Raw genomic sequence first — 20,037 nt, 5'->3', positions numbered from 1 at the left:
TGGTTTTATTGTACCCTTCCAACTTAGGGAGCTGTCCTTAACTGCGAGATGTAACATGCAAATCTCTCAATGTATAGAAATCTGCTTGCGCCATCTCTTGTGTTGATAAAATTTATCGATACCACTCGTATTGTAATCCAGCCTCCAAACGAAAGACCATGTTGTTATTGCAAATTTAGTAAATATGCTTGTGAAAAGAATGATTTAATTTGATGTAGATCATTGTAGTGTTACAATTATCAGTGTATTTAATGTGTACCATTATCACAGTAAATGGTAAACTATCTCTAAATTAATCGGGTGGGGGGGGAGGGGTTTACCATGTATTATTCGTTATTAAATCATTTCAAATGTCCTTTTTTCTTTTCTTTTTGCTCTTAACACTTTTGTGCTTTCATTTGTTATCTATATTTCAGTGACAAAATAAACTGGAACATTCAAAATCTTGTGATTTCTTGGTTTTTGGTTTCGATGAATATCGTAACCTATGTATGTATGTATGGGTGTGCGTTTGTGACGCCCAGCTTGTAAGCTCGATATTTCAAGAGGGGAATGTTGGACCAACTTCATGTTTGGTGTGTAGATGTAGCACATTGAGTACAAGAAGCTTTTTGTTTTCTGTGGAGGTCAATAGTCATTTGGGGTCACCAGGGGTCAAATTGGGACAACCTTGTAAACACAGTATCTCAAGAAGGGAATGTTGGACCAACTTCATGTTTGGTGTGTAGATGTACCACATTGAGTACAGGAAGCCTATTGTTTTCTGTGGAGGTCATTTAGGATCACTAGAGGTCAAATTGTCAAAACCTTGTAAACATGATATCCCAAGAAAGGAAGAAGCCTATTGTTTTCTGTGGAGGTCAAAGGTCATTTAGGGTGACCAGGGGTCGAAGTTTGAAACCTTGTAAACATGATATCTCAAGAAGGAAAGGTCAGACCCAATTTCATATGTAGAAGTACCACATTGATAACAAGAAGCCTATTGTTTTTGGTGGAGGTCAAAGGCCATTTGGGGTCACCAGGGGTCAAATTGTGAAAATCTTTTTTAATCACGATATCTCAATACTAGAAGCTTGGGCCGACATCTTATTTAAGGTGTAGAAGTACCACATTGAGTTAAAGAAGCCTTTGTGTTTGGTGGAGGTCAGAGGTCAAATCATGAAATCCTTGTAAACATGTACACCCTCACTATACATTACATCAAATTCATGAAGAAAACTGATCATGTTACATCATCAAAACCACAATGCATATTGCATTCTGGTTTTGATGGTCATCATGTAAGTTGGTTCTTTGTGATGACAGAATACACAAAAGTGATAGACTTAGCTTTGGCCAAATTTTGCCCCCGTTTTGATTCCTTGCCCGAAGGCTCAAGGAATCTATGCGATGGTGATTGTGTGTGTATGTGACGCCCTTGGCTAATAAACACGATAACTCAACAATGGCAAGTTGGATTGAAGTCATAGTAGGTACATAGATGTGCCATGGTAAGTAGATGAACCCTGTTGATTTTGGTGCTCATCTCACACATTTGTTCTTCATAAATGTTTTTCGGTTTTTATCGTTCCTCGGAAGTTGTATGCTAAGAAATAGAAGCAATAAAAGAGGGCGCTCGACGCATCTTGCCAGTGAAATGTGATTCCAAAGCAGTCAAATCAAACCTTTGTTATTGATTCCTTGCCCGAAGGATCAAGGAATCTATGCGATGGTGATTGAGTGGGTGTGTGTGACACCCTTGGCTCGTAAACACGATAACCCAACAATGTTGGATTGAAGTCATGCTTGGTACATAGATGCGCCATACTGGGTAGAAGAATGCTTTTGATTTTGGTGCTCATCTCATGAATAATAATTAGGTCACGGCCTCACGGGGTCAAACGTGAACTTTTCCAAATGCTAATAACTCCGCAACCGAAAGTCAAAATTTATTTATATTTAGTATAAATGTGTTGCTAGATAGTGGGTACATGGTGATATATGTTCAGGTTGATATTTTCAATATTTATGAGGGGGCAGGGCTTAAGTTGATGATTAAGATTTCTAGCTGATTTTACTCTTTGATCTCGTTTGTTCCAGTCTTTTGCGACAATGCATGAAAAACGGTTGTTATGAAAACTAGTGTGTCGGCTTGTAATGTGCAGGTTTCTTGCAGTAGAGGATCTTAAATTGTGATTATGAATGTTCGTAACTGGTTTAAACATCTCATTCATGTTATCCGCTCCTTGATCATAAATTGACTTGTATACCATAGTTAACCTTCTATACATAACGTGTCTGTCAAAAGTCTTCCATCCCAGCCTGGCAAATAAATCACTTGAACAAACAATCAATTCTGACTCCTAAAAGTTTTTCTGTATCAGAATTCTCTAATACGATATCATTCATCTTGACAGAAATATTTGTTTGTCCTCGTAGATTATCCTAGCATTGTCTGGAACATATTAACATTGATTTGGTTTTTATAGTATTGATTGCCATTTTATTATTCTTGCACCAATTGGAAACATTTTTAGCATCAATATTCAACTTGCTTTGAAGAGATTCAACATTGGAGCTTGAAATGTGGAAAGTAGTATCATCTGCATACATGTCGGCTTTGCAGTGAGTTAAACATAGGCTAAAATCATTAATGTAGATTAAAAATAAGAGTGGTCCTAAGATTGACCCTTGTGGAACACCATTACTAATATTCATACATGAGGACGCAGTCCCTTTCATGACGACATACTGACTTCTGTTCATTAAGTATACGACTTAAACCATTCAATAGTAGCACTTGAAAACTGGTATAATTTCAACTTTTTTATCAGAATATCATGATTTACTAAATCAAACGCTTTCCTGAGGTCCAAAAGAACAGCCCCATTCAGTTCTCCTTTATCAATTGCTTCCATCCATAAATCCATGACATGTAATAGAGCAGTTTCGCATGAGTGCTTCGATCTGAAGCCAGATTGCGCATTTTCTAATAAATCAAATTGCTTTAAGAAACTAGTAAGAGCAATATGAACATGTTTTTCCAAAATTTTGGACAAAACAGGGAGAATAGAAATTGGTCGATAATTCGATAAATCTTGTCGTGAATTACACTTGAAAATGGGTATTACCTTTGCGACTTTCCATCTAGATGGAAATGTATTTGTCCTAATACTTATGTTTATAATACGAGTAATACTTGCATATATATGGGGGCCGCTCATTTTTAAAACTTTAGCACTCAGTTCATCAACTCCTGTTGCTTTGGAGGCATCAAGAGTAGTTAAATATTTAAATACAAAATTTTCAGATATACATGGAATTTCGAATGTTTCATCTGGAGGAATTTTAGGACAGATATGTCTTTCAATAGACGAACTATCAAAGTTTGAATTAGTTGTGTCAGTGTAGCTTCTTGCTACTGAAGTGAAGTACGAATTAAACATTTCTACTATATTAGCATTTCCAGTAATGTTCTTATCGTCAACTCTAAGTATACTGGGGCCTACGTTGTTGGTGTCTTGGTTCATTGATTGAACATTTTTTTTAAATCTTCCAGATCTCCTTTGTGTTACCAACATTCTTTGAAATTTCCTTTTTGAAATAATTTTGCTTTGCAGATCGTATAAGACATGTTACCTTGTTGCGCCAGAATCGATGTAAGTCAGGTTCATTTCGTTTTGCAGAGTCGCGGCTTTCAATCGCATTCAAAATGGTTGCATTGATCCACGAGGGTTGCGATTCTCGTTTTATACGTTTTTGCTTCTTAGGTGCATGTTTATCTAGTATTCTTTTCAAACTTCTCTCCCAGTTGGAAAGGGCTTCATCAGGAGAGCTCAATTCACCTCTTGTCCTATCAAAGCTACGAAGATCATTAAAGAACAAGGATGTATTTATATTATCAATTGATCTGTATACAACAGATTTATGAGAATTGGAATAGTCTGCCTTAATTGTCATAAGATTGTTTTTCCAATTGAAATATACTGGAAAATGATCACTCAATCGAATATTTGGAACATCTATATCACAAATATGATTTTCATTAGTTGCATAGATATGATCAACTATGGAGGCATAAGTAAGATATGGAGGCATAAGTAAGATGCATAAGTAAGTATTGTAAGCCACATAAATGCTAAGTAAGTTTAACTGATCGTTGGTATTTCATGCCACATATATACATAGGTAAGTTTAACTATTTGTAAGTATTGTAAGCCACACATATTCATAAGTAAGTTAAACTATTCGTAAGTATTTTGAGCCACAGATATTTATAATTAAGTTTAACTATTTGTAAGTATTGTAAGCCACATATATACATAAGTAAGTTTAACTATTCGTAAGTATTGTAAGCCACATATATGCATAAGTAAGTTGAACTATTCGTTGGTATTTTATGCCACATATATACATAAGTAAGTTTTACTATTTGTAAGTATTGTAAGCCACATATATACATAAGTAAGTAAGTAACTATTTGTAGGTATTGTAAGCCACACATATTCATAAGTAAGTTTAACTATTCGTAAGTAAGGTAAACCACAGACATTCATAAGTAAGTTTAACCACTTGTAAACCACAGATATTCATAATAGGCCATCAGCTGAAGGTCGAAATTCGCTTGTTTCGTTCCAGCAACTGCGGGTCTAAAATTTCTCTACAGCATTGAATACATAAATTAACTAAGATTAATGATCCAAAAGTTCTCCATGTACTTTCCTGCAGTTTTTTTGCAATTCCGCTCGAAAGATCGAACTATATTTTTTATTGCGTATGTTAAGAAACCTGCCGTTTTACGTTCAAAAGTTGTGCGCCAGTGAGATATCTGTACCATGTGATATGAATTGTCCAATGAGCCATGAGTTCTGTGTGCAATCTTTGTAGAAAACAACAAACATGGCGGCTCCCACGGGCGCTAGTCAGTCTCCGACACACGGAAATCTACAGTGCTCAGTGCACATTGAATCTGTAAAATTTGAAGCAGTCAAGGCACTGACGAATAAACGATGGACTAAAGTTACTTCCTGCGCTAAAGATTGGCTTAATCTCAGCGGCGGAGACAGTGATATCGCCGTACTACTGATTACTCCATGGCCTACTACGATCAAGCGTGTGTTCAACAGCATAGTATGATGGGGTTCCACGATAAGTGTTACAGGCGGTTCATTGATAGCAAGCACATTGCTGCAAGAAAACGGACAGTTCCAGAGGAGACCCCATATGATTTTAAACGAAGAATTGACGGAAAAGATCGAGGAAACCAAGCAGAAGCTCTGGTGTATTGCCTGTTCAATTTATTATATGTGGGAAAAGAAACAATACATTACTCGGCGTTGCAAACGGGTGCAGGACAAGCTGCAGCAGGCAGAGACTTTCGATGGAGGTAAGCCTAAGCATACTACACGACTCTACTTGTACTTCTGTGGCATAGTTGAAGTGTTAAGAGAAGTTGCATAATGCAAGATCAGTAGCTCTTGAGGGATAGAATCCAAGTCAAAGGGCACAGTGTTGGACCTGAACATAATATAATTAGTGGCATGGTCATCTGATTTGTTTTGTTATATATAAGGTGGTAGGAATGGAAATTTGTTTCAAATTCTCCATCTGGGGCACTAGCCTACTGTAAGTGTTCAATACAGGCTTCATATTTTTCTTACTGTGGCCCTTTATTTGAATGATAGAGATATTATATTAGTTAGAAAAATAAGTGTAACAAAGGTGCAATAAGGTTAGGTTTGCAAGGTCTTATGGTCAGCCTGTCTAGCTTTACCAAAATGAACAAGTATCTGTCTGCTTTATTATTAGTAACAGATATAATCTACCATTGTATAATTTAAACCATAACATTAAGAGATAATGTACTGTACTGTCAAAAAAAGCCTGTTTTAATTCTTTTTTGCATGACACTGGTTTGCAAAATTTGAATGTGTCTTTGTTTGTCCATAGAAGATGAGCAGATCACATGGTATATAAATAAAATTGTCTTAGTTCTAGGACTTTTGGGAATATGGGGGTCCTCCCCCAAGGCAAATTAAAAAATTCTCTAAACGCTTTGAGATGCAATATCAGGTTAATCTTTCCACTGAAATTATTAAAGTAATTTGCAACATATTTCTAGCTGAATTGTAATTATATTGGTACCCCATCATAAAATGTGAGACTCAAAAATATCCAATTTCATGGTACAAGGTGTTCTGTTCATCTCCTCCTCAGAACAGAGTTTACCACCAACAAAAGATGCTCTGATCCAGCATGTTAAGCGCTGCACCAACCAGGCTGCTATTCACAGTAGGGCATTGCAGCAAAGGATTGATGCACTCTCACCAGAGGGACATGGATGGAAACTTGAAAATGATGACCTTATAATCACTTGGATGACGAAGCCACCTGACCCAGATGTTTTGCTTCAGTGTGTCAGCAGTAGCTGTAGAGTCGGCAAATGTCTTAAAGGAAGATGTTCCTGAATGAATGCACAACTACCGTGTACAGACCTATGTAAATATAGAAATTGCAGCAACTTCCAAGAAGATGTTGAGATTGTTGATGCAGGGGAAGATGATTTGGAGGATGAACTGTGATGGTGTTAAATCTCGATATCTTAGTCTGAAAGTTTAATCAAGTTTGAAGTTTGTGAAGAGGGTTAACTTTTTCAAAGTCATGTTGTCATTATTTTGTTCCCCAGAGTTTAAAGGAACCAGAAAACATGATCTTATTCATATATTCATTTTAGCTATTAGTAGTTTTACGTAGATTACCCTACCTACCAGACACCTTATGATAAATATCCACATTTTCTTCAAATCACACTTTTTTTGCTGAGAGGGGAGGGGGGAGGAGGGTGTTATGGGCATGCTTTACCTGTTGCATATTCACAACTACATTTACTGATGACGATGACGCAAATACCGCGTCCTGAAACCAGTCAGAGGTTTATATACTGTTGTTGGGGAACCATCGCCCCTGACCCTGTTCCAATATCACGGTTCTTTATTGTTTTGCCGTAACATTTCGTTACCTGTTTTATTCATATTGTTAACACGTTTTGTGCATCTGTTCAAGTTTTGACTGAAGGATATTCAAGTGTTTAGTGACTTTCATTTCATCTAATTATCTTCACCTTTCCCTTTTCCATACCATATCTGACTTCCATGCAGTGAATTGAAGTGGATCCTGTTATAACTAGTACAACTGTCCTTGGATGAACTTTTAATCACTTATTAATTCCTCGCCGCGCCTTTTGATGAAGAACCTGTATCTTGAATCATCGCAAAGGCCCAGCTCTACTACACCATTGAGTGTATCGACCCAGTCTTAATAGATACATTATTTCTTTCTATCTGGGGCTTAAGTTAACTGTCTTCGTTATTCACTTATTTGTACCATTCACCTTTATTATTCATATTATTTGTAGAATATAGAACTATTATTATTCAAAATACCATTCAAAACCTTGTCGATCTTTTCTTTTATACGTTAACTCCCTTGGAAACTCTTTTTGCAGGAATACGAATTATAAACATGTCGTTTCTGTAACATGGAGAAAGTACCTACTGTAGTTTTGCAGAAGACTGTAGAAAGAGTACTAAGGTAACGGATATATACCGACTAACTTTATTTCACATCTACGATATGCCATGATGTCTTAGTGTGCCAACTTGTATATTGATTTATACAAAAGAAATAACTCACTGGTCTTGGGGCATTGGCACATCTCACTGTAACTAGGGATTTAGCTACATGTAAAGTAGAGGGGGAGGGGGTCACATGTGTAAAACAGTTTGGATGGGGAGTGTAACAATTATGGAGAGGAACTTTTCATTATATGTGTATATTTACGCATACATGCACAGACGAAATTCATTCATAACATAGGGGGAAAATCTAAAAATATTTGATTTATTACAAAGCATTATATCTGAGTTTATTAAAAGTGGTACATTTTTATAATTAAAACCCTTAAGTTATAATGTGCACAAATTGTATTTCATATTTCAAAGTTGAAAATGTGATTTTTTACCATTTTGGCCAAAATGGAGGAGGGGGGGGGGGGAGGGCACAACTTGTAATGCCTGAAAACAACCCTCACTGACCCTTAGACCAGAATCCTCTTCCACCATTCTTGTAACCCTGACCCAACTATTATACAAAAAAAATATATCAGTCGTAATTAAACATATAAGAAAAGATTGGTATGTATGCACCACTGTACCAAATCTAACGTTAGCACATGTGTTCCTAATACATAGCATCGTAGCACGTAATGTCTACATAACATACCCAATTTCAAGGGTGCGTTACAAAAATACTGCAGGAAATTTTTTGGAGAACTTTTGATATAATGTTTGTGATGCATTAAACTACCCAAAAATGCATTAAAAGTCTAGACCCGGTGTTGCTGGAACGAAACTGATTTTACAGCCACATTTTGAGCTTCAGCTGATGGCCTATAAGTAATTTTAACTATTCGTAGGTATTTTAAGTCACAGATATTCTTAACTAAGTTTAACTATTCTTAAGTATTGTAAGCCACATATATACATAAGTAAGCTTAACTATTCGTTGGTATTTTATGCCACATATTAACATAACTATTCTTAAGTATTGTAAGCCACGCATATTCATAAGTAAGTTTAACTATTCGTAGGTATTTTAAGTCACAGATATTCATAATTAAGTTTAACTATTCGTAAGTATTGTAAGCCACATATACACATAAGTAAGTTTCACTATTTGTAAGTATTGTAAGCCACATATACACACATGTACGTTTAACTATTCGTAAGTATTGTAAGCCACAGATATTCATAAGTAAGGTTAACTATTCATAAGTATTGTAAGCCACATATATGCATAGGTGAGTTTAACTATTCGGAAGTATAGTAAGCCACCTATATTCATAAGTAAGTTTAACTATTTGTAAGTGTTGTAAGCCATATATATTCCTAAGTCAGTTTAACTATTCGGAAGTATTGTAAGCCAGAGATATTCAAAAGAAATTTCACTAATGATACTGTCGATGCTGTCATTGACGTCATAATGTCACTTTACTATTTTACAATTTCATCATTTCATCTTTTCACCATTTTATCATTTCATTAATTCATCATTTCACCATCTTATCATTTTATCATTTTACTATTTCACTATTTTACCATGTTACCATTTCACCATTTTACCATTTCACCATTTTACCAATTTACCATTTTACCATTTACCATTTCAATATTTCACCACTTCACCATTTTATCATTTTATCATTTAACCATTTTACACTTCAACATTTTATCATTTCATCATTTTAAGCTAAATAATGCTCAAACCGAGCTTTTAACCTTCTACGATTAAAAGTTGAAAAAACTATTATAAGATCTTGTGCAAGATGGGTAGAGGAAGGGGTAAAAATACAAGGTGTTTTCTTAATCTAGAAAAAAAGAAATAGAAGTAACAATACAACTCGTAAGCTCATTGGAGAAAACGGCCAAATGTATTCAGAGAGTACTGATATTCTAATCAATATTAAAGATTTTTATAGGACATTATATACTAATAACCATTTCCCCCCCCCCTCCCCCCCCCCCCCATCTAGCTTCTTTTATGAACTAGATCACCTCCAGTTGAACCAAGATGATTCAAGTTCTTGCGATGGACCTTTAGGTTTAGAGGAATGTTTTAGTGCTCTTTCTTCAATGAAGAATGAAAAGGCCCCTGGGAGCGAGTCTAACTGTCAAGTTTTAGTTATGATGATAATCGTAACCTATGCATTCATGCAGGCGTAGAGTATGTGTGTGTGTGATGCATTGCTTGCAAAAACGATATCTCAAGAAGGGAAAATTGGACCAATTTCATAATTGGGGTGTAGGAATACCACATTGAGTAGAAGAACCCTATCATTGTTTTCTGGGAGGTCAAATGTCATTTGGGGTCACCAGAGGTCAAATTTTGAAAACATGTAAACACGATATCTCATGAAGGAAAGCTTGGACTAATCTCATATTAAGTACGTAGTTGTGACATGTTGAGTTCAAGCCCCTTATTATTTTTGGTGGAGATCAAAGGACATTTGGCATTACCAGGGGTCAAATTGTGGTAATCTTGTTATACTTGGCATGTGCATTGATCATATAGAGAAGAAGTTTATTGTTTAATGTGGAGGTTAAAGGTAATCTGAGGTCACCAGATGTCAAACACTAAAAACCTTGTAACACTATATCTCTAGTTAGGAAGCATGGAGATTGTTTATAAGTGGCATGCGGATGCATTATATTGAATGGTAGAGGTCAAAGGTCATCTGGGTCACCAGCAGTCAAACTCTGGAAACCATTTCAACATGATAGCATATCTCATGGTAGAAATCAGGACATTTATATTATAATAGCTGTTTCTGGTGAATAAGCAGAAGTCTGTTGCAATGAAGTAATCGAAACTCAAATGCATTTTTGCATTCTGGTTTATTATTGCATTTATCAATTAATTTAACATTGTTTATACGGAATGTAAGTGTTTCCCAGTGGTCAAGGATGGAATCAAATCATAAGTGTAAAGAAATTATTAATTACAAAAGCAAACATTGCATAGCTTATTTCTCATCTCTATATAATAGTGTTCAACTAACCGAGTTTAACCCTGAGTCGGGCATTTTTTGTCGATCAAAGTTCATCTTTTTTATTTTTTTTACCCTTCTTACTTTTTTTGTCATTGTTCTTATTTTTGTCTCCATCTTTCTTGCCTTTCTTACCACCCTTGTCGTATTTATCTTTCTTTCCTTTATTTTTCTTATTTTCCTCTCCTTTCTTTTTGTCTCCCTTTCTCTTGTCTTCTCCCTTCCCTTTCTTTTTATCTGCTTTCTTCTTTCCTTTATCTTTTTTACCATCTTTTCCTTTCTTTCCCTTCCCCTCCTTCCCTTCTTTTCTCTTCTTGCGGGATTCATCTTTCTCTGAATCATCTTCTTCGCTGGTCTCGCCTCTTTCCTCCTCTGCATCATCATCATCACCATCCTCATCCATCTTCTTCTCTTCCTCAACGGCCGTCTCTTCTTCAACATCTCTGGCCGCTTCCTCCTCGTCTTCTGTCTCCTGTTTATCTTCCTCTGTAGACAAGAAAAATAAATCTTATTAAAACCCACCCTGACGTACCAATGATAATTAACTGATAATTAAACTTTCTAGCCTACAGTTATAACCAGCCTACCAATCGAAGAACCTATGAGAACTCGACTTTGTAATCAAGCATTTTAAAATGGTGGGCTGACTGTCTCAATTAACATATAAATCATGAGTTTTAACAAAAGATGAAATATGTATATCTGGTTTTGGTTTTATCAATGACCATATATATTGATAACAGCATTGATGGTCACTGTACTTGCCACAAACAGTTTCAATTAGTTGCCCAAATTATGATTGCAAGAACAGCTCCAAATTTCGTAGTAAATGGCACAAACATGGTGAACCTAATTGATAAATTAAAAGCTAATGACTTACCGACTTCATCAGTGGCAAACACTTCTTCCCCCGTTTCTCCTTCCTCATCTAATGCAACCTCTTCATCTTCTTCCTCCTCCTCCTCCTTCTCCTCTGGACTGAGGGCAGCATCTATTTTACTCTTACTCTAAAAAGAAATTGAACAGTAGTCAGTCATAGACAACCAATGGGGTTTTATAACATGGCCAAGACCTGGTACTTTTATGATTTGACCAGCTTGCTGACATAGGTTTAGTTCTATTCACCCATGACTTTTTAAATACTTTGCAGCTCAGGTAATTTTGAAAACCACTTTCCTAAGGTACATCCAAATTTCCCCCCCTCACCCCTGCAGCACAATACCCCTTTAGCCTTTTTATAGCCCACCTCTTTCTTTAATTAGAGATTCCAGACACTACATGATCAAGATGTGTAAATTTCACAGGGCTGACTGAAATGCCTACAACCACACTGAACAGTACAGATTGCAGTAAAAGAGAATTTGGCTGGAAGTGTTTAGACAACTTATTACTTATTACAACTTGTTACAAACAACAAATCAGGGTCAAATTTAATGTTCAAATTTGCATGGCAGTTTTTATTCTTCTTTGTATATTACAAAATACTCCTGTGTATAATAAACTATTTACCGTGGGACTTATATATAGCAATTTGTCCATCCTAAATTGACTGGTCAGTACAGAGAAAGTATACAATGAATCAACGTATTAGACCACATGCACATAGCACACACCATGGTGGAGCCAGGATTTCTCTGCACATAGCAAACACAGTGATGGATCCAGGATTTCTCGGTAGGTAAATGTCAATATTACTACCACAATAGCGGTGCTCAAGAAAAAATCTTAAAAACACAGGAAATGCCATCACAAGAAGGATGCTAAATGTTTCCGCGATGTATGTATGCATTTTAGATCCTCCTGCAAGCAGAAACTCACGAAGAAGCCATGATTGGCATAAGAAAGCCACTGACCGAAGTCAGTCTCTTACATTCATATTTAATGTCCATGATTATGAATTGTCAATTGTCAACAACTCTGTAACTGGACGACATATATTAATCATGGATTGACTCAAACTTGGGACCTTATGGTTGAAAGACAACGGCGTTGACCACTGAGATAACACTCCAATACTCCACATTAATACCAACTTATTGTGATGTTTTGAGAACAAATATGTTTAAAGCTTATTTTTAGTGCCAACAAAGAAGATGAGGCCTGGGCTCACTACCTGGATCCACCCCCAATAAGAAAATACTTACTGGTCCAGGGTATTTGTTGATTCGGAATTGTGACCTATCAACTCTTTGGCAAGCATCGGTCTCAACAAAACACAACTGAATTTCTTGGTCTTCAAGTTCTCCACCGTCCGCCAAAACGTCTTTGACCTCGTCAATATAATTATCTGGTGATAAATAATGTAATTAAATCAATTTTGAATGCAGGTTGACAAATAACTGCATTCCTATTGCTCATTTAATAGTAATAACATTCAGCTTGCACACTATCTTTATGTGGATCACACAATATCATCATGGACCATGCATGCGCCAAGGTAAGTATACAAGTGGCCAACAAGAAGTTACTCTGGATGCCAGTATACTATAAACTATATGATTATGTTACCACTGTCATGCATTTTGAGTTGGTACAATCAATTTGGCAAAAAGTTCTGTTATTAAAAAGGAAAGGCAGGCAACTCTTAAACAATCTGTTATTAAAATACTTATACAGGATAAAGGACATTGTATTAGATTGAATGTTTAATTACAACTTAATCATTCACTAATTAAGATGCTCAATCAAATGTAAACCCACATATGTCTTAGCTAAATGGAGGGAAACCTTGAATATCCCGATGTTCAGGTAGTTTCAACATAGTTGTAATAAAAACATTGGATGGAAAACACTTTCAGTTATCTACCCACCTGGCTACTTCAAATGTCAGTACAACAAGGCAAATTGTCAAAAAGTAACAATTCCCTGTAAAATATTCTGATCTTGGAACTTAGGCATATTGCTTTTGGACTTAAAATCTGGTACCACTAAATATAAACTTTCTCCTCCCCTCAGCATGTCTTGACTTTCTTCAAAGAAATATATCATAGTCACATGGTCATTGCATTCAGAGTAGCTACAATGGACTAAATATTCAGGTTACCTTTTGAACGACACTGCCAAATTATTTCATCATGTCAGCTAATGTAAAACAAATGGGACTTACTCTTCCAGTAGTCACAAGCCTTGACCATATTTGGTGGGCTGAATTCATACTTGGTTAGTCTGTTGATTTGGCAAACATTCTGCAACGCCTGACGGATTTGTGCACTCCCTCTTTTACCGGTACCAAGAATAGCGTTGGCCTCTGAAAGTATGTAAACAGAAGAAACTCTTGTGAGTATGATACTTTAGTTTATGAAATGTCACTTCAGATATAACCTAATCACGACACCCAAAAAACTTCACTGATCCACTTTCCCCTAGCATCGAGCCTAATTGTGTGATCATCGTCAACTGATGTGTATCACAAGGTCCCTTAAAAGGGAATAGATACTACGCATGACCTTAGCTGAAAGGTCAAGAAAAAAGGAAATATTGCAAATATGGCCTGTTTATGTATAGTATTTCAATATCTGCCACAGTGGATCAAACCTACTACCAGTCCACAACCACTCCGATTGTTGCATAAAGTTGGGGTGTTCCCGAGAAAGTCCACAAATACTTATCTGTTCTATGCCCCTCACATAGGAGTGCAGTGCTCCACCAATAAATTCCGAATTTGTAATGTAACATGGGACAGTTGCAGACAGATCCATATCAGACTCCTATAAACTACCAAAATTTATCTTTACTGTAAACTTCCTTCATAGCTTAATCTGTGTCCTGTTAGATTTTACAGAGACTTCTTGCCTATGGTATTCATATCATTTTATCACCAAGGAAGTGAAGAAAGAAATTTCACAAGTCTCTCAAGTTCACGGCCTGTTAAAAATCTCACTGACAGACAACTACATCAACACAAAAAGTGTAGCAACATGGACCAAACTTGGGAATTTTTTTTGCACTACCTGATGAATATAAGAACCAAAACCAATGGTTTAAATTTTTAGATCCTTCCAAATTAAATATCATGCCATGGTTGATCAGCGATAATCTAACTTTTTCTCCTAAAATTAACCAAATTTATCCTTTTAAGCACGACTATACCTATTGTAATGGTAGGTTCAATTGCCCGTCAAGAAATTGACTTTTCACTGAAGAGTGCTATAAGTTGCTAACAATGGCTAGGGTGTTGCTCTCACAGTAATTATAAAGTAGCCATTGTTCTGTTTTGGGTTTTTTTCTTTATTAGTTTTAAATCATCGTCTGAGTGACCATTAGGACAGGTTCTTAAAATCTCACCAGTTATAACAGCATGACATCCTTCACAAACAACCTCTGTAAAATAATGAGAAACAGTACAGTGATCGTTAAAATATATTTGGTCACCATTTAAGCAATTAAAATTTCAATATTGATACCATATGATGATTCAGCCCACAGACAGCCATTGGTTGACAGATACTTACAACCCAAACTTTTGTCAAAACTGAGCAATACTTAATTACACTTTCTATATTCCTCACAGAGATATTAAATATAAAGCAATTACATCAAATGTAGCTTTCAGATTTATGATGGTATTGTGGCATAGTGTGAGGGCAAATTTTAATTGGCAATACTGTATATGGTATAGCTTGCTATGATACATTTAGAGCCCATAAGTGGCTTTGATACATAATAGTAACTCGGTCGAGGTTCCTTTTAGTGACATTAATGTAAATTTCGTTGTAGTTACACTCACATTCTTACTGTGCTGCAAATAGTATCTGAATGTTGCCTTCCATGAAAGAATTAGCCATTTGAAATGCAATAAAAGCTTGGGGAATCCATTTCATTTTGTTTTCAATGTAGAACTTTCCCAAAAGAGAATAAGCTAATCTTAATAATAGCTTAATAAAGCTAAATCTTTATAATTATGAAAAATCGCTATCCATTTACAGTCCAAATACCAAACATTAAGAAATTCTTACCACTAAATAAGCCATGCTACTACTATAAATATGAATCTCACACTTGCCATGAGACAGTCAAAACCAACTTATTCCCTACAAGTTACATCATATGTACCTCTTGCAAGATTTGTGGGTTTGACTCCTTCAACTCCATAAAACATCAAAGATATAAACAAAATGGTGAAGCATCGTAGAATTCTGCAGATATCCATCGTTCCTGTCAACAGTGGATCTGTGAAGCGAGAAAGGCAAATTCTTTACAACATCAACAATCAAATTTTGATACGCATTTTAATTTTTTCAATACTGATTTTTTAAGTTCCTTGATCATTGAAATCGTGTGCAAACCCAATGTGCATTTATAAATTGTTTGCAGATGACACCTTGTAAAAGCTTCAGGCCTAATTTCAGTTGAGAAAACTAGGCTTATACTCTGCGTACAATGTACAGTACAGTAGTTACAATCCAAAGTTTTGGAATGACTCAAATTCAGACAACTGCTTTGTAGTTGCACGTCACAATTTTACCATGTCAGTGAGGAGTGTACAGTTTAATAGAGCCATGCAAAAAGGCCACAAGGGTGGTATTTGTTGAAGTGGCATTTGCTATCTACTGCCTGATGTGCAGTGGCATCTACAGACATTAAAGAATTTCAATCTTGGGGGGGCACATCACTTAATTAGGGGGCACAATCTTTGTGAATTCTGTCCTGGGGATTGGTCTAAGGGGAGGGGGTGTCTCCCATTTGAGAAATTTTAGATTAATTAACGGTCCTTAGATGCAATCTGGTGCTACAGTGTGCAAAGTCTTGAAGTATTAAACTTTATGTTCAAAAGAATTTCCGGGCCTACTGTACTGTAGTCTGTCCAATTTTTATGTTTTTAATAGAGGCAGATAAAGATTTTGTTTGGAGTATTTTTTTAACACTACAATTCGCATCTCGGGGCACCTGGGTGGGCAGAATTTTTTGGGGAGGGCACCCCCCCTGGTCCCCCCTTAGGGATGCCACTGCTGATGTGAAAGAATCCAAGGCTTAGGCCTGTCTTATAAATGCAAGCCTAAATTTATATGCTCCAATGCAACATTTACAGAAACCCTGTCCATGCTGAGGGCATACAGGCATCAAGCTTCCATTGCTGGTTGCTATATGCCTAGGCTTACTGTAAATGTGTAATGGCAGTGTAAGTTAGTTCTAACTTAGGCCGGGATTTTAAAGTCCTGTTAGTTTTTTACTTGACCGAAAGTTAACTCCTTGTGCAATCTTACGTGATTCCATTATTAACGTGTATCATTCAGCTGAGGCCATCGACATATTGGCCTACTTTGAGGTGCTGCCGCCAAATTTCTCCAGATTTCCGCTATGGGATTTTGGCTAAGACATTACAGTTTATACTAAGTACGATTTACAATGCCAAGGTACTACCTATTTATGAGTAGCGCCATCTCTTTGTAACACTACATCTGTGTCCTAGGATGCTGAAGAGGGACTTTCCGGTCCCTTGTTAGCGAAAGTCTTAGCCCTATTTTCGCATTTGGGGACCAAGATGATGAATTAATATATATATTAGAGTACCACGTTATGCTATTGAAGCTCTGTGTAGAAGGCCAAAGTCTACTTTGTAAAAACAACCATATTGTGAACGCCGTAAAGTTGCGATGACCACAGTAAGGGGAAGATATTTGCTGTGATAATAGGGTTGATCGCACGATGTTCGGAAAACAAGAAAGGGGCAACAATAATACGTACTAAGATTTTGATGTTTTAAATTAACACTAAAATTAGGCCCACAGAGCCTACAAACCTTCAACACAAAATGACCGCTCTCATGATGACCGCTCTCATATATCTGCACAATGACCGCTCTCATATATCTGCACAAGCAGTCGAGCCGTTTACCGAAACAGTATCATTCAGAATTCTAAGTTAAGCCACTTTCAAGAAGCATATTCTACACATCATAGGTTGGAACTTCAGATAACTGCCTTGACTCGTCGTGTATGCCGCTTATATACATTGTAACTGTCTTTCAAACTATTTTGCAGACTGGCTTAAAATAGGAAATGATGATATATACTTACCGTTATATACAGCAAACAAAATAGAAATAAATGGAATGGCGGCTGCAGTCAACCTGAGCTGTCTTCTTGTATAGAAGCAACTGCTGGAAAAGGTGCGCAGCCAACAAACACTAAACGAATTGTGAAGAGACACGTGTAGTAAATTAACCTATTGAAAAAGCTGGACTTTGAACTGAGATTAATAAATTCCAAAGCAATGCGGTTGTTGGAAGTTTTGCATATATAAACAAAACAGACGCAAGTCCAGCGTAAGTTCCATTCCTCCTGGAATATGTCCTTTTGTTAGGCGACATGTTTGTTACGTAAACATTTGCTTATCTCAAGGGCGTAGGAGCCCCCAAAATATGGGGGGCGGAAGTATTATTCCGCCCCCCCCCCCCCGCTTCGCCAGTCAGAAAACCCCTTTTTCATTTCCAAATGAGAAAAAATCTCATTGGAGCACCAAATTGCATCTAAGGCCAGGTGAAAATGCAAAATTATTTACAAAATGGAGTGGGAGTTGAAGTGTGCTATATTGCACCAAATTGCATCTGAGGCCACCTGGAAATGCAAAAAATTTCCAAAGGGGAGGGGGACACCCCCTCCCCTTAGACCCCTCCCCCAGGCCGGCCATCAGTCTTCAGCCCCCCCCCCCACTCAAAAGTACCTTCCTACGTCACTGGCTTATCTGTTCAAAGGCAACTGCAGCTAGGAGTATATTACACAATTTTCTTGGTACACAACTCGTGTTAAACCAAATGGCAATGTTGATCAACAGTACATGCATATGATAAGCCTACAACTGGAGAAGTACAAATATTACTTGGAAGTCAGTGAAGTTCTCGGGCTTTTGGCTGAGATCTTGTGTAGTATTGTTCCCTTTCTAAGGGAATCGTGATATACATTTGACGATGATGCATGTATTGTATGTATTTTAGATCCTCATGCAAGCAGGAACTCGCGAAGAAGCCATCATTGGCTTATCAAAGCCGCAAGCTGACCGAAGTCAGTCTCTTAGATTCATATTTTAACGTGATTATGAATTGTCAATTGTCAACAACTCTGTAACTGGACGACATACATTGACATACTCATTCTCGATGCAAGGGGACTGGGGTTAAGTGTTTGGTTAATTAAGTGCCAGGGTTCTTTCATGGGTGAAGTTTCTTTGAATAGTATGTTTACTTTCTAACGGACTCGCACACACCTGACGATGGTCAAACAGTCAGTTTCGACGTATACGGTTGGCCATGTATGACGTAAGGGAACTGGGTTGAGGGTGGATCAGTAACGTGGTTTGGTTTTCGTGCATGACTTGTGGTACCAGTGCGGTCTTTTAATCATTTAAAGGTCATCATCAGTTTGATTGACCAAAACTTTGAGCATGCAAAAATAGCCAGAATACTTCAAAATTATATTCCTATTTGCTTTGATCATCCATATTATATCCAGATATCAATAAGGCAGTGACCACTATTTGAATTTTTAGCCTATTTGAGCACAACTGATGACAGTTACCTATATCATGCGGTTTGGCGAGCCTGTTTTGGGGATAAACGTTTCCTCCCTGTTGCAGACTAACCCGGCTATTACATTAGATTAGTGTATCCTACGTTTTGAGTGTCAAATCGTAGTAGTGGAAGTCTATCTACTAGACCTCGAGAGCGCAAGCTCTATACATTTGCATTTAACCCCCCCCCCCCCCCCCGACTAAATATGCAGTGACGACTCACACAAAACTGTTGCGTACTATCGTGTTGAAATGGCACAAAACCTTCTGGACCATATTCGTAAATGGGGGATTAAATGGTTTACGATGTTTACAGGACAGCACTGCTGGATTTGTAAAAACATGTCGTGGTCAGTTCAATGGCAAAGAAGCGTTTCAAAACACTGGTCGAAGAACTATGGACAACTAGCCAATCTGTCTCATATTCAGTACATTTGTTGTGTGTGATACTCTCATTCAAAATCTTTTGGAAAGGTCCGTTTGTTTCCAAGATATACACATTTGAAGGTTTGGTTAATCTAGGAAACTCATTAAATATGTGCAAACTATGAAGATGAGTGTTGCACTCATCAAAATGTCTTATCTTAGCCCTAAATGCAAGCCCTCATATATCATTTGAATAATGTGACGTTCCTCTTTTCAAAGACGACAAACTATTTTAAAAAATCGCTCTTAGGCCACAAACCTGTGTTCTATGACCTTGAAACAATGTTTGTTAACACAAAGGAATAACATAACATAAAATTAGGCAGTCACATCATCAATGTGTATAATTAGCTCACTAATTAATAAAACTAATTAAATTTTAGAAACTAGAATCATGAAAAGGCTTGTAAAATTTTAAATCATTGATGGATGTTTTCAACAGTTGCAGCTATTTTCATGATTTATAACCCCTAATGGAGTGGTTAGGACAATGTTGTTCATACTGCAGGTGTCCGTAGATGTTT

The 20,037-nt window shown here is 36.8% G+C and overlaps 1 protein-coding gene across 3 annotated transcripts; it reads right to left on the bottom strand.

Moving 5' to 3' along the window:
• Positions 1-10,413: 10,413 nt before the first annotated feature.
• LOC139960353 (uncharacterized) lies at positions 10,414-17,755 on the bottom strand. Of its 3 annotated transcripts, none has more exons than XM_071958664.1 (7): positions 17,599-17,755; positions 15,635-15,751; positions 14,867-14,902; positions 13,689-13,829; positions 12,727-12,869; positions 11,463-11,589; positions 10,414-11,068 (listed from the first exon to the last, which is right to left on the bottom strand). In XM_071958664.1, exons 2-7 carry the CDS (start codon positions 15,729-15,731, stop codon positions 10,629-10,631), a joined length of 984 nt encoding a protein of 327 aa, XP_071814765.1. In that variant the 5' UTR covers positions 15,732-15,751; positions 17,599-17,755; the 3' UTR covers positions 10,414-10,628. The 3 variants fall into 3 exon arrangements, with proteins under 3 accessions (XP_071814765.1, XP_071814766.1, XP_071814764.1); XM_071958665.1 differs by lacking the exon at positions 17,599-17,755 and adding an exon at positions 17,322-17,487; XM_071958663.1 differs by lacking the exon at positions 17,599-17,755 and adding an exon at positions 16,786-16,944.
• Between the last annotated feature and the right edge of the window lie 2,282 nt (positions 17,756-20,037).

The sequence above is a fragment of the Apostichopus japonicus genome, chromosome 19 (assembly GCF_037975245.1).
Source record: "Apostichopus japonicus isolate 1M-3 chromosome 19, ASM3797524v1, whole genome shotgun sequence".
Lineage (NCBI taxonomy): Eukaryota > Metazoa > Echinodermata > Holothuroidea > Aspidochirotida > Stichopodidae > Apostichopus > Apostichopus japonicus.
The sequence above is the reverse complement of the archived record's forward strand: the minus strand, read 5'-3'. Positions and strand labels throughout refer to the sequence as shown.